The sequence below is a fragment of the Pelobates fuscus genome, chromosome 1 (assembly GCF_036172605.1).
Source record: "Pelobates fuscus isolate aPelFus1 chromosome 1, aPelFus1.pri, whole genome shotgun sequence".
NCBI lineage: Eukaryota > Metazoa > Chordata > Amphibia > Anura > Pelobatidae > Pelobates > Pelobates fuscus.
The window spans coordinates 434,964,218-434,991,246 of NC_086317.1; the positions used below are offsets into that span (position 1 = coordinate 434,964,218).

Consider the following 27,029-nt stretch of genomic DNA (forward strand, 5'->3'; position numbering starts at 1 on the left):
AATACAAACATTGCATACAAAAACCCCGGATTCAAATTTCAAATTTATATACAAACACTCAAACGCACCCTTCACTTGAAAACTAATGCTACACACAAAAGTGTATGCACATTTAAAAGCACACCACCGCACGCAAATGCAAACATTACATACAAACACACCCCTGTATCAAAACGCTAACGTTATATACAAACACCAACTGTACACACAAAACACACCTGCTCCTAAGTATTACGATCTGTGCTACGGCGCCAACATTTTTTGGGGTTTAGCATTATTAGCGCATTATGTCAAAGGGTTCCACAGGAATAAAATAATTGGGAACCCCTGTTATAGAGCATTCTATGGATGTCTGTTTTCTGCCAGCCTTTCCAATTTTATAAATATTTATCATCCTAAGGGTTTTTTTGTTTGTGTTTCTTAAACCCTGCTTAGCTTTGGCCTTTTTTTCCTGCTATTATGCAGCTCAAATGATCGCTAAAGGATTTGGAGAGCATTATTCTGTTAATTCCATTGTCACTCAGATGGTCAGTAAGTAAATAAGGTTTAATTCCTGGGTCTCAGTGTTATTTTCAGCTGTTCTCCTTGGGTTGGAATAGGCCTATCCTATTCACAAGGCCCCATTCAGCTGCATACAGTAAACAGTTACCTTTCCCAGCACGGTGAAGATCCGTTAAATCCTGTGAAGAGTTTTTCAGTTTAATGGAAAGTCAAATGTATGTCCTATATAGTCGGGTTAGTCGTTTAGTTCAAAACTATTGATTTGATTTAGAAATTGCTCAGCTCAATCTCCTACTAACCCTGTCTGTCTTCAATTTTGAAACTTGGTGTGGACAGCTCACACTAGTAACATCCATAGCTTGGTCTGCATGAGGGCAGCTATAACTGGTATCTGGGCAGTCGGACACGGTGCTGTGGAAACTGTTGTTCTGTCTTTTCTCTCTATCCACGATTCTGGTCTCTTGTTTGGTTGTGAAAAAATTAGGTTTCACTGCACAAATCAAATGTAGGCGAGTATATGTATGCTTGACTTTCCCTTTGTATGTTTAGTGTCCCTTTTTTACTGTCTAATTTTTTTTATAGTAAAGCAAAAAGTTATTATTCTGTATAGTTTTATATATACATTCATGTATCTATTTTACAGGCAGATTGATGATTAAAATACAGTTAATTAACGTTCACATTATGGTATAATATTATTGAACCTTCATTGTCTCTTCTCTTGTGGTTACTGAGATTACATGCAGTTTACATGCATCTTGGCTAACATTAGGGAAGTCCCTATCTCAAATCAATGCTCTTGCTTTTGCATTTGTGATTGTTATCCATAAGGAACATTGCAGGGAAATTAAATTCTGAAAAACTGCCTTTTTTAAATTAATTTTTTATGCAGAATAGTGAAAGTATTGCTTTTTGTGTGAAGAAACTGGTAATTTTAAGTATATTTTTTATGACACATATGCAATCAAATACAGGGAACTGCAAGCAATGAGTGCGTCATGTTGATTTGTGGTTTTATTCATTTAATGCTGCTTTTTGGTTGGGGATGGTTGTGAAAGGGACACTATAGTCACTATAACATCTACACCTTATTGCATATGTGCTGGTGAGTATAATCATTCCCTTCTGGCTTTTTGCTGTAAACACTGTTTTAGAGAAAATGCAGTGTTTACATTACAGCCTAGGGATACCTCTACTGACCACTCCTCAGATGGCTGCTAGAGGTACTTTCTGGGGCAGTGCTGCACAGTGTGACTGACATTCAGGTTCTCCACCCTCTGCATGGAGACACTGACCTTGCCTCATTGATATACACTGATGCAATGTATCTCTATGAGGAGATTATGATTGGCCAGGGCTGTTTGGCTTGTGCTTGCTCTGCCTCCTTGACAGTCTCAGCCAATCCTTTGAGAAAGTATTGTGATTGGTTCAGATCACCACTTCTGATGATTTCAGCAGACAGGGGCAGTTCACAGGCAAACAGGGGCAGAGCCAGGAGCTGCAGACTTTCATACAAGTATGATTTTAATATATTTAGGAAATATGTTTTTGTTCCTGACCCTATGGTGCTCCTTTAACAATCACATTTGTTTGTATTCTACCATAAATATTGTGATTAAGCATCTTGCACCGGTTTGGTGTTAACATGCCACTTATGGTTGACACGAGGTAGGCACAATTGTCAGGTGGAATTCAAAAAGTGGAATTGTCGCCATGGAAACCAGGTTCCTGCAGATTGATTTTAAATTGCCATTTCGAGTTCAGAATGGGGATTTGGAACATAGATGAAACAAAACAGGGTGTTTGGAATGTGAGAATGAATAAACAAAACACTGGCAGGCAAACGCTCATGTTTTCGAGGTTCATTATTGATCTGCTGCCTTAGAGGGCAGGTTGGTGATTCCCACCTTATGCCACATACTATGTTTATATTTACCATCAGGTTCCTTGTAATTGATCAGATAAAGCCAGATGTGCGCTTTTGGCTTCCTTCCATTCAGAATTTTTTTTTTTTGGCTAGATTCCCTTCATCATGCTTTTTTGAACGGTGTTCGTACTTGTGATTATGTTGCATTAAGCCTGTGTATGAATGTATGTGTTTGTTTTGCAATCTTGCTGGTCGGTATGTGGGTCCCAGTTGGTTACTCTTTATTTAATCTTGTTGGCCATTATGTAAGATCCCCCTTGGTTTCTTTACATGGGAATATCACTTTAAATAAACGTGCTGTACATTGCAAATCTTGTCCTTCATGCAAGCATGTCATTAAAGGTAGGTGCTAGTAACTAGCCACTCTGGATTGAGCGGTTTTACATTGTGTAATGCTACATCCTTGTCATCTCATTATTGTGTTGTACCTTTTTGCTCACCCAGAAGTGTCACTAGCCCGCCCAAAGTCACTACTGTTTACCAGATCTTTATCTTGATTATGTATTTTTAGATCTTAATGGACCTAGTGTTTCTTCTTAGACCTAGTGTTTCTCACCCTTTTATGGAAACATACCACTGCAGGTCTAAAACTTTGCAAGTACCCCTACTTTGAAAGTAATGTCATTTCTATTGATTTTAAATTACAAATGACACGATATTTAAGTTAATCCCATATTGGAGAACAATCTTGATTTAAGTTAGTAAAGAACAGTTTTTTTTAAAATAAATTACATAACATGAATATTGTGTATGAACTATTAATCTAAAATAGAAAAGTCACACACACTTCCTCGCAGAGGAAACTGAGACACATACATTTACACAGAGAACATTGACACTCTCACTGATTTGACACACACTCTCACTGCTCGCGTGCTGTTTAGTGATGCCGAGGCCGGAATGACGTAGTCATTCAGCATCACCACAGGGCGCGTGAGGGAGCAGTGCTGGAAGATCATGAAGAGTACAGCTTCCTAGCCACCTCTGCCTCCATTTTCCCCCAACTAGCTGCCCCCTTGGCATAACCATAGTCTATGGTGCTTGTACCCCCTAGCGGTTGAGAAACTAGGTCTTAGATGATGATTCCATTGTTTAGTTATATGCGCATTGTGCATTCGAGATTAGAGCGCATAAAATTCCTAAATTCTTGGAATGTGTTTTGTTCTGTGATTATGGTTACTAGCGATTTTAGAGCTGTTGAATTGTTCCCCGGACCGTGCTTATAATTGCAAACTTAATTTGCTCCTGGACCATCCCCTAATAACTGGTAGTGGTCAAATTTTTGTTGGATGTTAGGAGTCAGACAGACCTTTCTAAAAAGCAGGAATGAATAATATATGATCAGCAGGAGATTTTATTCGTAGCCATGGCAACTGGCTTCCAGGTTTTTTCCAGCCTTTGACACTACCAAGTTGATTCATTATGTAACCTAATAATTGCCTCAATAAACTTTATTATTATATGTAACAAGTGTACCAAACATGATTGTTTTACGAGCCACTGGAATACATTTTTTATTGTGGCAACTTGCACATTTAATATATAGATTCAGTCACAGACCACTAAAGGCACCTAGATCACTTTATCTCATCTTCATCATGTTGTGATCTGGGTGCAGTGGATCTTTAGTTCAAATCCTGCAATGTAACACACTGCAGGTTTTGTTGGTTTTGTTTCCCCCCCTCCCCCCCCCCTTTTTTTTTTAAGGTTAAAGGTTAAAGGAACACTACAGGGTCAGGAACACAAACCCTATATTCATGACCCTATAGTGTTAAACTCACCATTTCCTGACAGCCACTAGTGGCACTTCCCCTGTGAGAACCAAGTCAGATTTGGTTCTCAATCAAATGCTGCTTCTGAGGAACATTTTGATACTTTACTGTGGGCAAGCATTAGATTTGCTGAGATCATTAGTCTTGATAATCTCAGCCAGGGAGGAGTGGCGAGGATGGAAAGGTAATTAATACTCGCCTTTCAAGCCCTCACTATAGTGTTTCTGTAATGTGATTTAGAATGTGAACTTTTTTGAAATGTGCTAAATTAAAGTTTTATTTCAAGCTAGTTAATAAAAAATGCTCTCTTCTGCATTTCAGGGGTACTTTAAACATCATAGCCACCACAGCATGCTTTTTTGTGGACAGCTCGTACTAGTAACAGCAAACAATTTACAAATGGTTTGATACCAGAGACCACTCAATATCGCTAAAGTAAAGTTTACCTATTAGCATTAGAAATTTCAATTTTGTCTAACTTTGGAAATTATTAGTTAGCTGAGGAATGTCCGCTAACACACTCTGCCAAAAAATACTCTCCAAAGATGGATGGAATTTATATTTTTAATTTAGAATCAGGAACGCCCCACTTTACTGAAGAGGAGCTGGACTATAGATACCCAAGGAATACATGGAAGTGTTGAACTGTTTAAAATGGTTTAGGTGTTGATGTTGGGTTTCTGTTTACAGTTCCCTTTTAATTTACTTAATACTGTATGGATACCTGGGCTCAATAACTCCACTAGTCATTGGTGAGTGAAAATCTAGCTTCCTGGTGAGTGTGCCATAGAACTCCAGGCTTGCAGTGGATAGTCATTTCTAAGGCTTGGCTGGTCATTAATGAGTTTAAATTGAAGAAATTGGATGAGGTCTTTTATTAATTTTTTTTTCTTTTTTTTTTTTGTAAATCTGTTTATTTAAGAGAGAGAGAAAGAGAATACAGAAAGGTTCGGCTTGCAGGCCTTTGTAAGATACAGATACATCGTGATGGTGCCGAAGAAGTATGAGCATCCATCAAAGTTTAGTTGCAACAGAACTTTTCATGTTTAACATTAGGCGTAAGTACAATGACAGATAAACAAGTTTCTTAATGTGTTGACCGAGGAACTTTAGGTACCCGGACACATATACATCTTGGTGGTTACTTAGTAACATTTTGCATTTTTCTAATACCAGGCTGGGCGGCAGTTCGGGTAGAGTCATGAGGTACAGTGTATATGCCAGAAAGAATACTAGGTGATTGGGTGGGTGTGTTCGCCTATTGTCTTGGTCGGAATAGTATGTCGAGTTATCCCTTGAGTGGGTACCCATGTCTCTCGGCTCGAGGTGCCCAGAGTGATGCCACCTTCCTGTATTCCCATTGTAGTACCCTGTTATCGGTTATTACAGTTTGATTAAATATTGTGATATAGAAAAGTAGAAAGGGAGGGTTAGAGTGAGTTAGGGTGTCTTTTATTAATTTATACCTTGGTACATGTGACCCCAGTTAGACTTTATTAAACAATAGAGCACAGAAATGTACGTATATATAAAATCTGTGCCAAACTTAAAGGTTGAATCATATTCTAGATTTTGATTGATTGACTTTGTTTAATAATCAACTCCATCCTACTTGCTTTTAGTGTATTTGAGGAGTATATATCATTCTCCAACTTCTGTAATGCTGCTCGAGCTCTGAAACAATATTTAATGAGAGAAAGCTAATCAGAACTGTTCCAGCATTGTGCTGGAAACTAATATATGCGCAAGAGACCTGGATTGTGCAAAAAAGGTTACCAATCAAAATTAAATTTATCAAGCAATCGTAATCTCTATTTAATTAAACTTTTTTTTTTGGTAAAGAGCTTCTTTACAATTTTACACAGATCACAAATTGAAAAGGGTAACAGACTGAATATAGGTGTGAGAAAGGGGAACATTGCATTATAGTTCACTTTTGAGTTAGAAAACATGTATGCATTTCGATTTTCAAGTAGAGTAGCTCTCATAAACATGTTCAAAAATACTGTCGATCTAAACTAAAAGGTATTACAAGTTCCCTTCTGAATTGTTTGACTCCCGACGGAAGTGGGGTATATGAAGCTGAAGAAATGCCATCACACAAACACCCACGACACACTACACACAGCCATAACACATCACTTATGTGAGGAGACCACTGAAAGACTATGGGGGGAGCAGAGTGAGACACTCAGTTATTCACTAAACATCACACTTTTGCAAATTAAATCCAAATAAAAAAAACAAAATAGCCAAATTAGATAATTTTTCCAGATTAACTTTTCTTGCCCCAGTTTTTTCATTTGGATTTCATTTGTAAAAATTCTGAGTTCAGCAAATAATCAGTTCTATGTGTAGGGCTCTAGGCAGAGGCCCCAATCTGAAATATTAGTGTGTGTCAGGACAAGTAGATTAAGACGTAAAATTGTACTACCATCTTAGTCACTTATGCCCCGTTTCCACTGAGCGGTACGGTCTGGTACGCTATTTTGAGTGTTTCCATTATGAAAGTGGACCATACAACCAAACCACACCATTCCTGGGCCCCCTTCAGATGTAGGTCCATAGGAAATGGTACGGCACGGTTCGGCCAGAGCTACTGGCGTCACACTATACAATCCATTGATTGGCGGACAGGAAAACGTCAATGCTCACGACAATTGACACGCTAGGCATTTGGTCTAAACCCCGCATGCCCCCTGGCGGTTCGACTTGCAGTGGAAACGTTCACTTGAATAGGCTGGACCATTCTAACCCTTCCGAACCAAACAGCTCAGTAGAAATGAGGCATTCGCTATATAGAATTTATTTTTAATTTTTTTTTTTTTTAACTCTCCATACTCCTGAAGGTGTAGTGATTCTGGTGCTAAGTGTTCCTTCAATAGGTAACGGTCCAGGATTTTAACATGAATGCTTTTTGTACTTGGGTAAGATCGGTTAACAGGACTGTGTTCAATCCTCAAAGTATCTAATGTCCCAAGTTTTTGAAATTTCAAAATGTATAGCTTTTTCTCCAATTACACAGAATCCATTACCCAAATACCATAGTCTTATCAGAAGGTTCTGCAGCCCCTACCCTTGGATAACACAGTTGAAGCATAACTCAAGGTCTTTATTCCAGATCGAGAGTCTATTTAAATGTGAAAGTGAATGCTAATTATTCTTTTGGGGTATGTCATTGATTTCCAGTAAATTTATTGAAGAGTTAAGTTACAGCACACCAAGGAATGCCATCAATACTGTGCAAGAAGATAATCTTCACCAGACTGTCACTCATGTACAATTCCTTAAGGCTTTGCTATGTGCCAGACTAGTGTCTTAAAACAATGACATTTTCTTAAAGGAACACCACATCAGTCTTAATCTGTGCACAAACTGCATTATAGTACTTTGTGTTTAGAAGCATATTTAATGTATAAGCTAAAGACAGGATGCAATTTTAAAAAAACATTAGAAAGATACCATTTAAAAAGTTTTAAAGCCGCTCCCCCCTCCAAAATCATAAGGTAAACATCTTTATGAAATACTCACATTGACAATGTTGGAAATGTAACCCAGTCAAAAGATATACGAAGACAACGAAAGGACCATGCCTGAGAGAGGTTGTCAAAAGGCAGAAACTTTGTCATTTCTCTGCCATCACTATTGACAGCGGTAAGGACAAAAGTCATTGCCAATGCAGGTTTCTCTATAGACCTTAATGTTATACTCTTGCGCATGCACATGAATACGCCAAAGACTTGGTCTCTTGGCAGATGAAATGTATGGAGCTAAAGAGGATCAGAGGGACAGGTTAAAGTAAGGAAGTCACCTATTCTTTGTAGAATATGCCAAGACACCAGACAGTGACAGAGCCACTTTAAATTTCAGAATGGTATACAGAGGTTCTCAGAATTGAGGGTCATTATCTCTACAAACAAAGTGTTTGGACACTGCAGCGCCCATTTATGTTTTTATAAACCGCTCAGAAGTCACTTTCACTTCTTATTAATTTACTTCTGCACTGCAGTTGTTGACTGTGCCTAAAGGGGAAATGTCACTTCTCGGGAAATCGCACCATTGAGTCGAATATTTAGTTACTTATAACTTGTGTTAACTTGTTTACATGGTGTTCATGTTTCTTTTAAATTTGTATTTGAGATTTAGCAGCTGATTTCACAGTTGACTTTAGTTCAATTCCTGCTCCTGCAGAGAGGTGATATTCTTTAAAGCAGTACACATTGATTGCTATTTACATTGATATTTGTTCACTAAACCACAAACTCTGGTGAATTCAGAAGAGAATCGCAAGTTCTACATCAGAATAGACCAACTGTAGCAGAGTTGGAGAGTATTGTAAATTCATTGGTTTTGGCCTAAAACTTTCACTTCCATTTTAATTTCAACAATTAAACAGGTGTAACTTTTTTTATTCTATTTTTTTTTTTTTAGTCTTTACACCTTTTCAGTTGACTTGTTTAACCAAACCTGATCAATGCTCATTTAATTGCAGTGACCGATACCTAGTAATGTGAAGCAGTAAAATATAGTTTGCATACAGTAATTTGTAGATATAGGTCCTTAAAAAGGGGATGCACAGCTCTCGGTAGTAGCTTCTATTTTCACTAATTTATAAAATGTGTGAAAGCCAGAAGATTACCTGTACTGCTTGTAGCAGAAGTAATACGTTTCTCTTGCTTACATTTGCTCATTAATAAAGGCCAGCATTGCTTCATTTTACTTTGTTGTCTCTTGCCATCTTCATTACAGTCTGTACAGGCCAGGTTATTAAAGGAACCCTATACTATTAGAATTGCACAAATGTTTTCCTAGTGCTATATTGCCCTGTTAGCAGTTTAGATTCCTGACCCTAACCGGTCTCCCTTGCACCGCTGACCTCCGCACCGCTGTCCCATCTACATGGGTGAGATTTAAAAAAAAAAAAAAAAAAACACACCAAAAAAACAAAACTAGCAAACCTTAAAACCAAATGGCAGCAGACACTTGCATTGTCGCATTAGGCCACATCTTTGAATCTTCTGTTTAAATTTGGACAGGTTACTGGCAGCTAACAAGCAATTCACATTTTAATTATGGTAGGACACCTACTCAGGAGGAGTTGATTTGTCCTTTTCCCAGTGACTATAATACTTTCTACTATTATAGGTGGTTTTTCCTTTCAGTAATTTGCAAATCAAGTTACCTATTATTTGACTGTTTGTAAGCTAATCTTTTACTTAAAGTGGCACTGACACTCCCTTGCCCACTGAAAAATGAGTATTTCATAAAGCTAAAATCTTTATGAAATACTCATACTGACTGTGTTGGAGTTTCAATGAAATTCCAACCCAGTCAAAAGATATACTGAGACAAAGTAAAGACTACATTATACTAGATTTCCTACACCTGACACTTCTTGACACTGGACAGAGCTACCGCCGTCAAAAAGTGTAAATCTCCTAGCCGTCACCAGTGATGGCTGCAGAGATATTAGCTGTATCTGTGGAGTGTCCTCTATAGACCTTAATGCTTTACTCTCGCACATGCGTGAGAGTACAGCAGGACGTTGGCAGAAGAGGACAAGCTGGAAGATGCGCCCGCGTAGGACAGGTTTAGGTGCATGGATCTCACTGCACACCCCGGCCACTGGAACACTAGCGGCAATGTCCCAGGGACGGTGCTGCTTTAGAGCTTTTTTTTACTGTAAATGCTAAAGAACTGTGCTGATCAAAGCTCACTTCTCTACAAATAAAAATAATGTTAAGTGCCTGGTTTAATTTAATTAGGGAGTCCTAATATTATTTGGAGCATTTGAGTTTTTCGGATTAGATGTAAATATTTGTAAATACCTAGATTTACTAGCCTTAACAGAAACATGGCTCTTCCCCCTTTGCTACCACTGCATCTTTATCCTTTGGTGGTCTTCAACTTACCCACAACCCAAGACACTCTGAATGTAACGGTGGTGGTGTAGGGTGGTATCTACTTTCACCTCACTGCTCCTTCCCTCTCTTTCCCATCATTTGAAATTCATTTGACTAGCCTTTTCAAACCCTTATCTGCTAACATTGCCGTTATTTATTGCCCCCCTTGTTCCCCTCTCCTCTTCCTTGACCACTTTGCTGCCTGGCTACCCTACTTCCACTCTTCTAATATTCCATCCCTGATTCTCGGGGACTTCACTATTCCCATTAACCCACCTTTGACCTCATCAGCCTCTAAACTACATTCAATTACTTCCTCCGTCTGACTATCGCAGTGGGCTAATTCTCCCACCTATGTAGCTGGCAATACCCTCGACCTCATTTTCTCTTATGCATGTACAGTATCTAATATCTGCAACACTCAATTTCCTCTCTCCGATCACCACCTCTGATCATTTGCTCTCGAGTACCCCCTCACCCAACAACTTCAGCCTAACCCCCCCTTAAATCAGGAGGAACCCTAATTCTATTGACCTCCAGCAGCTTTCAGCTGATATTGATTCACAACTGCTATCCATCCCTTCCCTCTCCTGTCCCTCACTGGCTATCTCCTCATATAACACTACCCTCACCTCTGCCTTGAACGCTGCAGCACCGCTCCAAACATGCACCTCGAGGAGGACAGGTCCCCAACTGTGGCATACCTCAACACGCTACCTGCAAAGATGCTCCCGTTGTGCTGAACGCTCATGGAGGAAGTCTCGCACCCAGCCAGACTTTCTCCATTATAGATTCATATTGTGTTTATACAGCGCAGCCCTTGCCTTCCCCAAACAGTCATACATTTCCTCTCTCATTAGTTCATGCTCCTGCAATCCCAGGCGTCTCTTTGACACCTTTAACTCTCTTCTTCAACCTGCTGTGGCCACCCCCCAGACTAACCTTACAGCCGATAGCTTTGCATGCTACTTTACCAACAGCCAAGAAAAGAATTCTCCCTACCTTGCCGTTCTCTTTTTCAACCACACGTTGATCATGCCTTTCATACCCTGTAGACTTTCTCTTCAGCTACTGTACTAGAAGTGGCTGCGCTTCTCCTTTCCTCTCGCCCCACCACGTGCCCGCTTGATCCTGTCCCATCTCACCGTATCAGATCTCTCTCCCCTTGTCTTGTGCCTTGACTTGTCTTTACCCGTATGTCTCACTTCCTCAATTCCAACTCTCTCCTTGACCATCTTATCAAAGTTACTAACGACCTAATAGCAGCTAAATCCAAAGGCCACTACTCCATACTAATTCTTCTTGACCTCTCTGCTGCCTTTGACACCGTTGATCATGCTCTCCTTCTTTAAACTCTTCAATCACTCGCTTATTCAGTGTCTCCTTTCTAATGTCTCCTCCCCTGATCCTATCTCAGTTGGAGTCCCCCAAGGCTCTGTCCTTAGTCCCCTTCTATTTTCTCTTTATACTGTTTCTCTTGGCAAACTTATTATCTCATTTGGATTCCACTACCACCTGTACGCTGATGACACCCAGATGTATCTCTCCTCCCCGGACCTCTCCCCTGCCTTCATGCAACGTGTCACTGCTTGCCTTTCTTCCATCTCTGCCTGGATGTCTTCCTGCTTTCTGAAACTCAATCTCTGTAAAACTGAGCTCCATGTCTTTCTTCCTCATAATACTGATCCTCCTCTTTCGCTCTCCCTTCAAGTTAGTGGTATCCACATAAGTCCATCCTTGCAAGCACGCTGTCTTGGCGTCATAATTGATTCTGGCCTCATCTTTGAGCCTCACATCCAGTATGTTGCCAAATCCTGTAGATTCCATCTTAAAAACATAGGCTGTATCCGCCCCTTTCTTACGCAAGATGCTACTGAGGAGCTTGTCCATGCTCTGGTAATTTCCCGCATGGATTATTGTAACCCTCTCCTAACTAGTCTTCCCAAAAAACATATTGCCACCCTTGGCAGTCTGTAATGAATGCTGCCGCCAGACTGATTTTCCTCTCTAGTCGGTCCTCACACCTCAACCCTCTGTCAGTACTTGCATTGGCTTCCTGTATCCTATAGGAGTCAATTCAAAGTACTAACCCATACCTATAAAAAACATTGAACAATTCTAGCCCCTGCTACATCTCTTCACTGATTCATAGGTATGCTCTTTCTTGGTCTCTCCGCTCTGCCCGTGACCTTCTCTTGTCCGCAGCTCGCACCCGTACAGCCAACTCACGCTTGCAGGACTTCTCACGGATGGTTCTCTTTCTATATAATAACCGGTCTACTGCCATCAGACTCTCCCCTAGTCTTCAATCGTGTAAGAAGTGCCTTAAAACCCATTTCTTTAGGAAAGCTTATGGCCTACCAGAGTAACCTCTACCTTACATACCTGTCTCTTGCTCTCTCCTAAAGGGCTTCACTCTACTCTTTCCTCCAGCTCTGCTTCACGCCCCCCTTATTTGATTGTGATTTCCTGTCCTAATGTGTTTAATACCCCCACCTCCTATAAACTGTAAGCTCGTTTAAGCGGGGTCCTCTTCAACTGTGAGTTGCAGTGCTGGGAAGTGTTGGTAGGACTGCATAAATAGAAACAAAAAATGTGACTCTTGTATGGCAGAGAAGTGAACAGTGAGACTGCAGAGCGGAATGGTCACTCCCATGATACAATCTTTTTGAAATACTCCTATTGACTGTGTTGAAATTTTTTGCTGAAATTCCAACACAGTCAAAAGATATACGGAGACAAAGTAGGTACTACTTTGTCTCCGTATATTGTCTCGGCCTGACACTTATAGACACTTGGCAGAGTTACCGCGAGTAAGAAGAAGTGTCAAGAAGTGTCAATTTACCTAGCCGTCACCAGCTACTGGGAATTAACTCTGTATGGAGGATCCCGCGATATCCTTCATGGACCTCAATGCCTTTCTTTCATGTATGCACGAGAGTACAACAGTGACATCTGCTCCTGGCACTGAAGCTCCAGCAGCAAAAAAGGTCTGACTGGAAGAGGATGGCGTCACCCGCGAGGGACAGGTTCAGGTGAGTTAAGTCATTTCTTGTCTATCGACTCTACTCATACTGCATTATTCTCTATGGTTCTATACTAGGATATTCTTTGCAGTATGGTTCTGTAACATTACATACTAGGCTATAATTTATTATATTCTTTAATATTGTATATAATTTGTGCGCCTCTTCAGCCTCTTCCTCCTATCCCAGGCCACAAATATTATACACACAGATTTTTATATCTACATATCTCCTCACTGTCTTCTTTCTCTACCATCCCCCAGGTATTATTATTATTTTTATAGAAAATCTTCAATAACTTTTGCAATTTGAAATAAACAAAGTATTGGCTGCTATGGAAATGTAAATATATTCTCTGCCATGTATGAATTTTCTGCAAAGGAAAGCTTTGCTTTACTGTCTATTCTTTGTTGTGTTGTCTAGAGCATGGATTTTCCAGGATTATCTTGCATTGGTGGTTTACATTGAATATGTATACCTGCAGCACTCTTCCAACTCTTGTAACAGACCTTTAACTGTCTGTCAGTGATGCATAGAACATATGTGTGGTCTCTACTTGACTTCTAAAGTGAGCAAGTCAAGATATACCCCTAGGAAATAGGGGGGTTATTAGAACAGAATTAGTGGTTCTGGAGCTCACTAAAAAGGTCAGTTAGGAAATGGTTCAGTAGCGTCTAATAAAGGATGTCTACCAACAGTCCGTTAGATTTGGTGATTAAGACAAACAAAAATCACATGCCATTATCTATCAATACAGCTAGATTTTCTGGCAAATTCTAAATGCCCCATGATAGCATGTGCCCTATGAATCTGCTGCTTGGGAATATAGTCTCTGATCACCCAAACGTTCAGCAAGCGACTGTTTCATACTTACCTGAGTTACTTCCCTCCGTCAGTAAACACCTTAATAGTGTTACTTGGGGAAGTAAAATCGGAATGGTCACTAGCGTATAGGAATAGAGTAAAATAGGAATGGTCACTAACATAAAGGTGACAGTCCCCCGTAAATAAAGCCTTTCACAGTGCTTATTAAAGAAACTCTCACAATGTTAGTGTATTCCTTAGGAAGTTATAATTGGGGCTGCCCTTTAACCCCTTAAGGACACATGACATGTGTGACATGTCATGATTCCCTTTTATTCCAGAAGTTTGGTCCTTAAGGGGTTAAAATAAAGGTGGTTTTACTCTAGTTTTTCTAGTGCTGAGCTGGGCAGCTTTTCCTCCTCTTTTTAAAGAATCCATGTGGGTGATATCTAGGCCAGTCCAGTGCTTCCCTTTAGTAGGAATGCATGGCCATTAGCTTTGCGTCTTTGTATTCTTCTTTTGATCCTCTTATCAATGATTGTTATTGATTCAAAGCAAAAAGTATGTTTGTTCTGCCAAAGTGTAAAATGTCAGTGTGTCATGGGTTGCATGTCAACCAAGCCGCCTTGGGAAAGGCTTTAGCAGAGAGCACGCACTGCACACTTCTGATGGTCACATGCCTGGTCACTCCACAACTGCCATGTGGGAGCTTTGAAGTTTCTATGAGAAACTCTGAACAGAACTTTTTTAATTTTTTTAGCTACACTGATTCTTTTCTCAAATAAGCTAAAAAGTGATGCATACTTCTCTTTGATTACCAAAAGTAATAACACTTCACACTCCAACCACCATAGCTACTAATAGCTAGTAGCTATTAGTGGTTATGGTGCTTAACGTATTCCTTTAAGAGCATTAAGAGACCTGCATTTTAGTCAAGACATGTATATTATTAAATATTGAGTTTTTACATGTTATCATATTGCCATTGCAGTAAGGTTTTAAGCCATAATTTAGAATTCTCCATTCTCTGAACATAGCTTTTATTTATCGTTTAATAGAATGACTTTCTATATAATATACTAGCTCTTTTACAAGAGTGTTGTGCACCTTTATTACTATTTACATATAGGGAAGCAGTCTGTCACATCCCATCACAGTGGATTATTTGTTTCCGGATGTTGTCTGACCTGCAAGCTGCCATATGATTGATCTCTTTTAATGTAACAAGCACCATCTAATAGATTAGTGGATGCAGCGTCTCCTGTTACATTTCTGACTTATGTGTACCCGATCAATTTCTTAACATTGATCCACGTGTTCTCCGTCCCCCAACCAGTGCACCTTTTTTGTTTCTTTCATAAGCACAATGTCTCACCTGTGCTCGTGCGAGAAAAACCTGAAAACCATAAATGTGTGTCACATCTAAGAAGCGGAGACTAGCTAAAGCAAGCACATAATTCTGGCTGTTGAAAGTCCCTAGAGGAGACACTGAAATATCCTACAAGTCCTGTGACATAATTGAAAGACACTAGCAGCAGATGCATATCAGATGAGTAAACTATTCTTCTACTGCCGGATGATTAGCTCTCCAGGAGAATGCTGAACTGACTGAAGTACTTCCTTCCCTGTTTAGTGTACTAAGCTAGCATTGTATCAGGTGAACACTGCAGTTCTCCTACACTTAACCTTCCTTTGTCTGCACATAAATAAAATGTAAGATGGATTAAGCAAAATCTCTGATTTGGGTGTGAGACATGATCCATGTCTGCTCGGTGGTGTGTCAATTGTCCATACCTCTATTGTATTGTGTGTATTTTGCAAACCTCTGTTGTATTGTTGCCAGGTTAATGAAAAAAAATATGCTGGCTATTATCATAGTTTCTACACCTTGACCATCACTTAGGTCTTCAATGATTCTCCCTGATTTTTAGTGATGCCATGGTTTGAGCGTTGCTGATTTACGGAATACAAGGCTGTTTTGATGAGTTGTTAAAACCCAGATCTGTCTTGGGAATGCAGGGTTTGGTTCAATGCAGTTTTGACCAGAATTTCTCAACTAACCCACTCTGCAATTATTGTGAAATCAAAATCTGTTTACATACAAATAACACTGCGTTTTTCTTGAAAATCTAATGAACCGCCACAGATAACTGCATTAGCAAAGGAATGCGCCCTGATTAAAAACCTGAAAAGATCCCTAAATCATTCAAGATCAGCTTCAAGAGATAATAGTTTCCATGGCGATGAATTCTGCTGCATGTAGACATCAGAAAGGCTTTTCACAACCTGATCCAAAGCAAGCCAGGGAACAAATAGCTTATCGTTTCATTCAGGCGGTGAATAGCACCCGTCGCTTTTAACTCTTTACTCTCTAGTGGTGGTCCTAGCATAATTATTATAGCTAATCTGCAAAACCTCAACATTGCACTGTAACAATCCCTGGGGGGATATCGCGTTTCAGAAATAAGTTTTGCTGTACAACAGAATTTCACAATTGAGCAGCTCTGTTGGGCTATTATTACAAAATGCAGTTCCGTCTGGTTTAACTTTATCTTCATAATGAATATGGCATGTTCTAACACAGAACATGTTTTACCAGTTCCATATCTTAATAACCATATCGGTTGTACTTAATTTTTTTGGCTCTGAGACTTCATATGCTTTTATTATATACATTATGTGAACACATTTCTTTTTTAATTTTTTTCCATAGAGTGTATGTAAAATTTAAGTTTTATACAATTAAAATGGGACTTACTACAGTACAAGTACACAAAAATAGTAAGGGACTTTTGACTGGTGATTATTTACAATATTGTGAATCTTTGTAGGAGAACGGCTCTGGAATCATTATCATGCGCGTTGCCTCTTACAGTATCAAGGATTGGCTGATTAGCCACTTCCTGGTTGCTTTGGAGGTTTCCTGGGATCATATGTCACTAGAGCTTTTCCGAAGTGTGTGAGATAATGTCTGCAAATTACCCTTTAATCGCCTTCTCTGGTCCTATCGCTGGATGCGGAGAAGGCGTTCGACAGGGTACTCTGGCACTACCTATTCACACTATTAAAACATCTACAGATGCCGGAGCCCTTCGTGAGGGGGATAGGGGCCTTATATGTCGACCCCAGAGCACAGACGACGGTACCGGGGGCAATCCCGACCCCCTTTCGGCCCCCTGTCCCCCCTGCTGTTCGTCCTGGCCTTGGAGCCAGTACTGCACAGAATACGGGAGACGGGGGGGCATAGAGGGGATACGGGCCGGGGATGAAGAGCATAATGTCATCTGCATAGGCGGAGACTTTGTAATCACGATAACCACAGCACTTGCTCCCCCGGCTTTTGTCCCTGTTAGAGGAAATGTTAGAGGAATACGCATATGTCTCCGGCTATAAAATCAACATGGAAAAATCGGTGGCCATGCCCGTGGGAATGGACCCACGAGAGAGAGAGAGCGAATAAGATCGGACCATACATTCACGATAGTAAAAACTAACATTAAATACCCGGGCGTCAGGCCCACCGCAGACCCGGACAAATTATACTTCGATAATTACACACCAAGCATAAAAGCACTGTGCAGGGACATAGACAAGTGGCAAGAAAAAACAATCTCCTGGATAGGCAGACTTCACTCCATAAAAACGACGCTGCTCCCGCGTCTGCTGTTTCTTTTTCAGGCTCTGCCTGTAAGAGTAACCAAACAAGACCTCATGCCCCTACAAAGAACCATTGACAACTTCATATGGGCACAAAAACGCCACCGAGTAGCCAGGCAGGTACTGTATCGGGCAAAAACCAGAGGGGGAATGGGACTCCCAAATCTCTACTATTACCACCTAGCGGCCCAGCTTGCCCAGGTGGTGGCCTGGCACTCGGGTGGGATCACACAGATGGGTGGAGCTAGAAACACGACTGATGAGCACTGACTTACCACAGTTTTGGATTTGGGTGCCCAGACAGGACAGACCACCCCTCCGCACCACATGCCCAGCAATACTCAACTCGATACGGATCTGGGATCTAGCGGCTGACAAACACGCCCTAAAACACACACCATCACCAATGACCCCATACCTACACAATGGAGCATTTGAGCCAGGGCTGAGCGCAAGGGACTTCCAGGGCATTGAGAGCACTGGGGTACAGAGATATGCCCACTTGTACGACAAGGGGACCTTCAAAACGTTCGAACACTTAAAAACCCTAGCTCCACTAACCACAAAAGACGTATTCAGATACATACAGCTTAAAGACTTTGCCAGCCGCCCAGAGGTCAAGAGAGCAGCACAGGCCCCAATGACATTTTTTGAACAAATGTGTAACGCAGAATCGGACCAGAAAGGACTGATCACAACCATATACGCACAACTGAGTGCACCATACAAAAACACCAAAGACCCCAACTACATTAGCCATTGGGAGAGAGGGACCTGGGAGGTGTGCTTGAGGGAGAGGACTGGGTAGACCTATGGGAGGCGACGGCCAAGACTTCAATATGTGTGCTACACCAGGAACAAAAATGTTGATGAGATGGTACACCACACCAGTCCAATTGTATAGGATGGGAAAAACCATGACAGACACATGCAGGAAGGGATGTGGAGCCAAGGGAACATTCGTACACATGTGGTGGGACTGCTCAGTTATAGACGGGTACAGGAAACAGACCTTACTGACAAACGTATTGGGAAGACACAGACATGGACCCGTGGTCCGTCCTATTGTCGAGGCCCATAGACGGTTTACCTAGAAAAGAACAACAACTCCTCAACAAAATCACACTAGCAGCCAGAAGGGCGCTAGCCCAGGCGTTGCTGGCACCTACAGTCCCCACTGACAATGACATTATAATGAAGATCAAAGATAACTATTTAATGGAAAAACTCACAGCCCAAATCAGGAACACTGAAAAATCATTTTAAAAAATCTGGCAACCCTGGGAAGACTACATGAATGACTGAGACCAGCACATACACACAAGGAAGAGACTAGGAGAACTGACAGACGGACCTCGCAGCGCGCTCCCCCCCCACCCCTTCTCCCCCTTCCGGCAGATCAATTTGTTCTCTCCTCCTGCCTCCACGCCCTGCCCCCACCAAAACCAACATGTAAGTATGCAAGGCGGCTGTGTCCATGCGCCCTGCTGCGCAGAGTGCGACCTCTCCCTCGCTAAATGGGATAAAACACACCCCGCCATCGCAAAGGAGGTATCAACCAAGCCAACCAGCTACCGACACTCAATACTGACGGGATACTGAAGTGCATAAATACCATACGCACTCCTATACGAAGTCACCCTGTCGAGGCAGGGCGTAACCACATAGTTGCCCAACCCACACGCACCAACAGACAAAGGGATATTATCCTAGGCATTAGGATCTATGTTAATCCTACGTTAATGTTGATTTTATGATTTTATGATGTACTAGAAAACTGACATTGCTCAGCTAGACAAATGTAAAAATGTAAACAACAATTCTGTTTATCTATGGCAGGGATAGGCAACCTTCGGCTCTGCAGATGTTTTGGACTACACCTCCCATGATGCTTTGCCAGCATTATGTGTGTAAGAGCATTATGGGGGATGTAGTCCACAACATCTGGAGAGCCGAATGTTGCCTATCCCTGATCTATGGAAATGTGCACAATATCGCCAACTCAACTTGACCAACATACATGCCAATGTAAATGGATACGCTGCTGCATATGTCAAACTGAAAATAAAGAATTAAAAAAAAAAAAAATGACCCTTTAATGACCTTTGGGAGATAATCGCAATTGCATTAAAAAAAAATAAAACATTGCATTCTCCTATGAGGCGCAAATCCGGTTTAGTTAATACTACTAATTTATTACTCAGTTTCATCTGCACGTTTCCTTTCCTGGATAGAGCAATGGGATAGTAATCTGATCATTTAGGAGCAGACTGCTAATGAAGAGAGACTGATTGATGGCCGTCTCTGAGCATTTCACCTATAGCTTCTGTTAAATCAGAATCCAGGTCAGCGATCTTTGATCTGTAATCCCTGTCGACATCCTCTCTGGCATCCAGTTAGTAGTCAGATTAATACAGAGATCCTTATGTTGTTTCTCCGATATTTCCTCTTTACTAGTTGTTAATCCGCCTAGGGGGGCTGGGAACTTTCCACTGATACATTTCTAGTGTCTTCCAGCTGTAAAACCCTTTTTTTATTATATTATTCTTATTTTATTTTATTTTTTTTAAATATCAGGAATTCGACTGAAATATTTGGTGTTCTGTTGCTCTTTAGTGGTTCTGCTCACAGATATAAAACATTTTAGATTAGTTAGCTGAACACGGAATCAGTATCATTATTCTGGACAATTATTGATAAGGCTTTAAAAAAAACAAAATTATACTAATAACGCAACCAGAGTTGTGGGGTTTTATTCACAATAAAATAACATAAAAATGTATATGGAGGTGTGACAATTGCCCACTGAGCCTACAGGGTTTTTGATCTGCAGACTCACATTTTTCTATGGATAAAAAAAAGCAGGAATTTCTTGGAATGTCTTTTTGGACAGTAATGCAGGAGCAAGGCCTTAGGAAGCCCAAGCACAAACCCACACATTGCTTGACTAGCCATCCCAATGCTCTCCACACTGGATTGACAGCCTGACATATGTCCCAATGTACTGCAGTATCTGGGACGAAACCGGCTGCCAGACTATGATGAGAATGTATGGTGTCCCTGGAGGTGTTTTCTAGTGACTACAGGCTGAGATGAGACAGTGCTCCTAACATTCACTACACACACCAGTTGCCATTGGTGGCAATGAAGTCATTGGAAATAGTCTCTGCCTCTTAGTTATGCCTCTTCTGCTGTGCAGATTATTTTGTACTCCCAAAAAGGCCACACTTGCCCCCAGGCTAAAAATTGCCAGCCCTATGCTGTGAAAATGTTTGTGTGTGATTATCAGTCAGTAATTGTCTTTGTATTGTTTTTAAAGCAGCTTTGTGGTCCCCCACCATGGCACCTTTCTTAAAGGGCTACTCCAAATACTATTTTGAAGTTTTGATTTGAAGTAGTCCTGATGGTAGGAATCTGTATGTCTAGCGTTTCTGCTTAAAATGCAGCACATACAGAGTAATCTGCATCTGAACTCTGTTCCACATTGGCTAATGTTAATTCTGTGCATAAAATACACCTATCCTCAGCGTGCACTGAACACTGGCAATTGACGCATTGAGCTTCTCTTGTGCTGCCAGAGCCTGCTAGAAGAAACTTTCATCTCCTTTTCCTCCTTCAGTAGTCTGAACCCTTTCCACCTCCCTACAATGTTATTAGGGCTTTCCCCCCCTGCCACTGTCCCTCCTACCCTGCCTCCCCTAGTCGGCTCAGATTGTGCATAACTGCTCTGAGCCGGTGAAACAGTCCATCACAGGAGACTGGCATGGAATGCAATAACCCTTTAAAAGAAAACACACACAATATGTATTCACACATTATTACGTATCAATCTATACTTTGGGCTGTATTATAATGTATAAAAATTGCTCATCGCTTTTTATTTGCCTCCAAATAAATGCATATGGGTTTATTGGTTTGAGGGGCACAGGAAAAGGCAAGAGAAAATAGGTTAAAGGGGAAAATGTAGCGGTGAACTGAAATGGATGGGGTTGTACTGCACATCAAAACACATTGCTTTTAATCTCTAGTATATATTTAGCATGTTTTAATGAAAGTAATAACATAATCTAACTTTCCTTTTACTTCATTTCCACAGATTAACTTGCGTCTAATATTGGTAAGCGGAAAGACAAAAGAATTCCTATTTTCGCCGAATGATTCAGCGGCAGACATTGCTAAACATGTCTACGATAACTGGCCAATGGGTAAGAGATGTTATGATCCCTATGTACTTTATGCACTTGTTATTAGTTTCCTGCCTGCTGGATTCTGTGTATAGAAGTTAACTATCTAACAGAGGTTCACACTTTAATGAAAGTGGGCGTATAGTGGTATTGTACGGCTAAATAGAAGGGGACACTGTTTGCCCCTGTATAAAAGTTTCCCTGCATTTCATTTTAGTTTCAACACTACATATGTCATGATCAGTGTTTAATGTTTTTTTTTTCTTTTCTTCTAGAGGTGGGGGTGTGAAGGCTATTTAGTTGAATAAGCAGGTTGTTGGCCAAGACCAGCCTAGGCTCATTTAAATAGTCTCTGCTGTGCCACACACCAGATGGAAAGAGATTAGTCCAAGATAGATCCACTTTAGTGAAAGTTAAAGCTATTGATTGCATTTTTTAGATTGATCGTATAATTTCAACAGAAAAGCTGTATTATTTTCTGCCAATAGCTCAGTTTGTGTCTACACAGTGCTCCTTAAAGATGCTGATTAGCAGTTTCAGTATTTTTCCCCCTGTTTTTATGTCTGTAGAAGTAGGACATGGCAGTATGCCAAACAAAATAAAATAGTGTTCTGCCTCAGCAAGTGATACCAGAATACTGCACAGTTAGTTCTCTGAGCTTCTTTGCAAAGCACTTGTATGTTTGCTGATTCACAGAATTCAGAGGAAGTCAAATCTAAACCCATAAGCCTGTTCTGTTTAATGTGAATTTCTATAATGATTTATGTTAGCGATATGCTGAAAGCAAACTTCACACATATATTTAGACTTGTCTTTTAGAATGAAGAAAATATTCTTTAATGCAGAACAAGTAATGTGTCGGCCCATATTGTGGTATCTGGCGTCTGCCGTAATATATGGATGCACTGCTGAATTTGCTTCGTTTTTGGTTTTGTTTATTCGGTTTTCCATCACCATGATTTGTATGGTTACTCTTAAAGGGATACTATGGGCATCAAAACATCCTTGGCTTAATAAAGTAGTAGTTTTAGTGTAAAGACCATGCCCCTGCAGTCTCACTGCTCAATTCTCAGTCATTTAGGAGTTAAATCACTTGTTTTTGTCCATGCAAACCAAGCCACACATCCCCTTACTGTGGGTGACACAGCCTGCATGAAAAGTGTTTTCATTTTTAATCATATGTTAACTTGCTTTGAAAGTTTTTATTTCCTGCTCTGTAAATTGAACTCTATTTATACACTGTAATCTCCTGTGTGGTCTAGAAAGCTATTATTGTAGCAGGAGATAAGACATTCCAAATGGAACCGAATGTGCAATAAAGGAAGTGTTAGATCTCTTTACAGGAAGTATTTAGGAAGGCTGTGCAAGTCACATGCATGGAGGTGTGGCTAGCTTCATAAACAAAGTGATTTAAGTCATGAATGTCAGAGAATCGATCAGTGTGACTTCATGACCTATAAATGAAAACTGCTTCAGTAAGCTAATGTTCTTTTTGGCCCCTTTTCTACTATTCCATATTTGTTCTCTTGTTTATCCAGTGCATAACTAGAGGAGTAAGAGGGTGTTTGGTCTAAAATGTACTCTGTGCTTTAAAATAGGGTCTCTTATATGAGCTAATCCCACACTTGTACAAAGCACATATTCTCTTTGTAATCTTGGGTGTTACAAACAGAAACTTATGTTTGTATGATCCTAGGAGGACCTAGGTTATTGTTGAATCCTTGCTCAGTCATATAAAATACCTTTCAGAAGTTTGCTGCATTTATCGTGTAGAATCAGAACATATTGTTTTAGCATTTTAATTTCCTGACTGCATAAAAAGAAACGCTTTCATGTGTGGATGCCAAGGTCCGCTTCAAGTAGGTATTAAGTAGTTACTCATGGCTGCCATCATACATGGTTTGGCACTTATGGCAGTATCCATTATTTTGCAAAGCTCAGTGGCAGTTTTCCATTTATTTTTAAATAGAGTATGTACAGTTTCAGCAACTTTGTATGTTTTTTATTTGATGGACTTCACCACATTTGCCTTTCTCCAAGAAATTCACGATAGAGCCCAGAAAAAACAATATTGCCAGGAATATGCTACATTGTCACCTCCTCCCCATTTATTATATAGATCAGGCATTAAACATTATGCAAAAGTTACAAGGTCTAAATACACAAGCAGAAATCAGCAACACAGAGACTCCTCCATGGCTTTATCAGGAGACTCCTATTGTGGTCAATGAGGTTTGATCTTTTCCCATACATAAATCTCCTTCCAGGAGAAGCTTAGTGGATAAGTGATCCCTCCCCTACCAGCAGCAGTTCCACTCATCACATAGGATCAACAAGCTCTTGGCATTCGTCTAGTGCAGGGGTTCCCAACCCAAATACCCCCTTTCTTAACCTGGTGTGTCTAAAGTGTTTTTTTTTTTTTTCTTCCTAAAAACAAATTAGACACAACTGGGTATTCCCTAAATTCATGACTGTTAGGGGTACCTGAGGACTGGGTTGGAAACCACTGATCTAGTGGATGCTATCGGTTTACGCACTGACGGTTAAGATTTTATGAATTAAACTGTGTGGGGAGAGATGATGAAACTATATAAATGTGAGCACTAGGTAAGAAAGAGCAGTTTATAGGTAAACATGCATGTATGTCTGCAAAAGGATCCTCAATCATTGAGCTTTTATGCAATTTCTGGGGGGAAACTCAATTTCCATATAATAAAACTGTATGAAGAAATATGCCTCCTGATTTGCTGTGATAGTAACTGGGAACAGACTCAGGGTTACTTACTAAAGTGAGAATTTCGGGAGTTGAAAGTGAATTTTAAATTTAAGGAAAGAGTAAATGAACTGGAAAAATTATCCAAGTCAGCTTTGCTTCAAGTTCAGCTTCTTGACCTTAAACTGTTACTCTAATCCAGGGGTAGGCAACCTTTTAGCAGCACTGTGCCGATATAGGATTGTGATGTCCCGTAGCATGCCGATCCTATTTTTTAAAATTGAGGTGTGTATGCTACCGTATTCTGCTTGTGTTATTTTTACTGTAGTTGCTTTGTATCGTTGTATTTGTGTGTATATGAGCTATTATATTGTATATGTTCAGGAGTAGTTTATGGTATCGTGTATGATACATATGAATGTGGGCTATGTACGTGGGGTGGCTTGTGGAATTGTGTGTGGATGGATATGTCACATTGTGTTTGTCTGTGAGGGGCTGTTTGGAGTATTGCATGTTGATAGGCTGCATGTGGGGTTGTGTGCATGTATGTGGCTTGTCAGTGGTGTTGAGTTTGTGCGGATTGTGTGTATGTTTGTGTGTGGGCTGTTCGTATTATTTGTATGAAGGGAGGGTTATTCTGCATTTCTGTGTATATCTAGCAGTGTGGGTGGCTTCACTACGTTCCAGTGGGGACCGGGCCGGCCAGGTACAGGTCAAGGACAGGAGCTGCAACAGCAGCTGCAGGCTGCTCTGCTACAGTGTGGATTCCTATTCACAAGTGCTGGGAGGAAGTGATCTGAGATCACTTCCTCTACGTGCCGCAATGCATACATTGAGGATTGTCCTTCACCACCTTTTCGTATTAGCAGATATCTTAAGTTTTACTGGGACTCCTGATAGGAAAGAGCCTGTTTGGCTCTAGCAGCCTTGAGTGCCGTGCAAAGACACCTCGAGTGCCGTGCGTGGCACTAGTGCCGTAGGTTGCCTACCCCTGCTCTAATCCTTTGTGTTAAATTGTTTAATTTAGTTTACAGTGCTCTAATGGGTATTATTCATTCAATACTCCCCTCATATATACCTGTAAATAAAGAACAAACATACCTGGAATCCAGCTCCAGGCACAGCTCCCCACGCTGGTTTCCATGCCCTCATCAATGTCATCACTGCCTGCTCATGGTCCAATCAAAAGCTTCTCATAGACTGTTTCACTAGCTCAGAGCGCATACACTCTGGGCCGGTGATGGGAGGGCTTTAATTATATTATTTATTTGTTTTTAAAAGTAAATCTTGAAAGCAGAGTGGTAGTGCGGGGGAAAGGGGGGTGAGCGCAGGGAGGGAGACTGAGTGCTCTAAAGCTTTCACCTGCAGGCATGCTTATTAAATCTGTGCCCAGCACACTGTTGACAGGTGTAATTGTTGCACATGATTGATATTGAGGCAGCCTGGAACAGTCACATCTGTGGGGGGTGTAACAAAAGTGCAATATCTCTGTATATTCAGCGTTTCGAGATGAAACTACTTCTTAAAACAGAAGTGGTCATAGTGGTTGGAGTAACCCTTTAAGTTTGAAATTAATTTTGACAGTTCCCATAATAATAAAAGGAATAGAATATATCATCTATGAAGAAAGGTTGACAAATTTAAACCTCTTTAGTTTAGAAAAATGGCGCCTGAGAGGGGATATGATAACATTATTCAAATATATTCGGGGCCAATACAAACTGTTGTGTGGAAATCTATTCACAAACTGGACTTTACATAGGACACAAGGTCATTCGTTTAGACTGGAAGAAAGAAGATTTTGTCTAAGGCAAAGGAAAGGTTTTTTGGGGTTTTTTTTTTTACTGTAGGAACAATAAGGATGTGGAATTCTCTGCCTGAAATATGGTTTTTATCAGAGTCCATACAGATGTTCAAACAGCAGCTAGATGCATACTTGCAAAAACAGAATATTCAAGGATATAATCTTTCAATGTAGGGTAATAGCTGCTTGATCTAAGGATAAATCTGACTGCCATTCTGGGGTCAAGAAGGAATTTCTTTCCTATTTTGTTGAAAAATTGGAAGTGCTTCATACTGGGTTTTTTTTTTTTTTTGCCTTCTTTTGGATCAACAGCAAAAACAAATGTGAGGAAGACTGAACTTGATGGATGCAAGTCTCTTTCCAGATATGTAACTGTTACTATATAGCGCTGTTTTTATATGTCAATTTTGTGAGAGACTTTTATTCCCTTCCATTCAGCTTTTCAGTAATTTCAGTAATACATTCTTTCAGCTTTGGGCCGGTACAGAACTGGCCAGGTATCATATTTCTTGCATCCAGCAGAAATTAAATCAAAACAACGCTGGAACTAATACAATACAATCGGTGGACAATGGGAGGCTGGTGTTACAATTTTATTTTCATGTATAGACAGCTGCTGCCAAACAAGCCTCACTAAAACCCATTCAATTTACAGGCTTTAATCTCCGTATGCAGATATGGCATTCAACATCTGCCACTTTCTACCTGTCTGTGAAGATATTACTCACTAATAAAAAT

The 27,029-nt window shown here is 40.5% G+C and overlaps 1 protein-coding gene across 1 annotated transcript in view; it reads left to right on the top strand.

Moving 5' to 3' along the window:
• Positions 1-27,029, top strand: part of UBL3 (ubiquitin like 3) — a 133,037-nt gene that overhangs the window by 78,317 nt on the left and 27,691 nt on the right. The window contains exon 2 of the mRNA XM_063429488.1: positions 21,687-21,795. Within this exon, the coding sequence (XP_063285558.1) occupies positions 21,687-21,795 (109 nt within the window). The remainder of the gene's footprint in view (positions 1-21,686; positions 21,796-27,029) is intronic.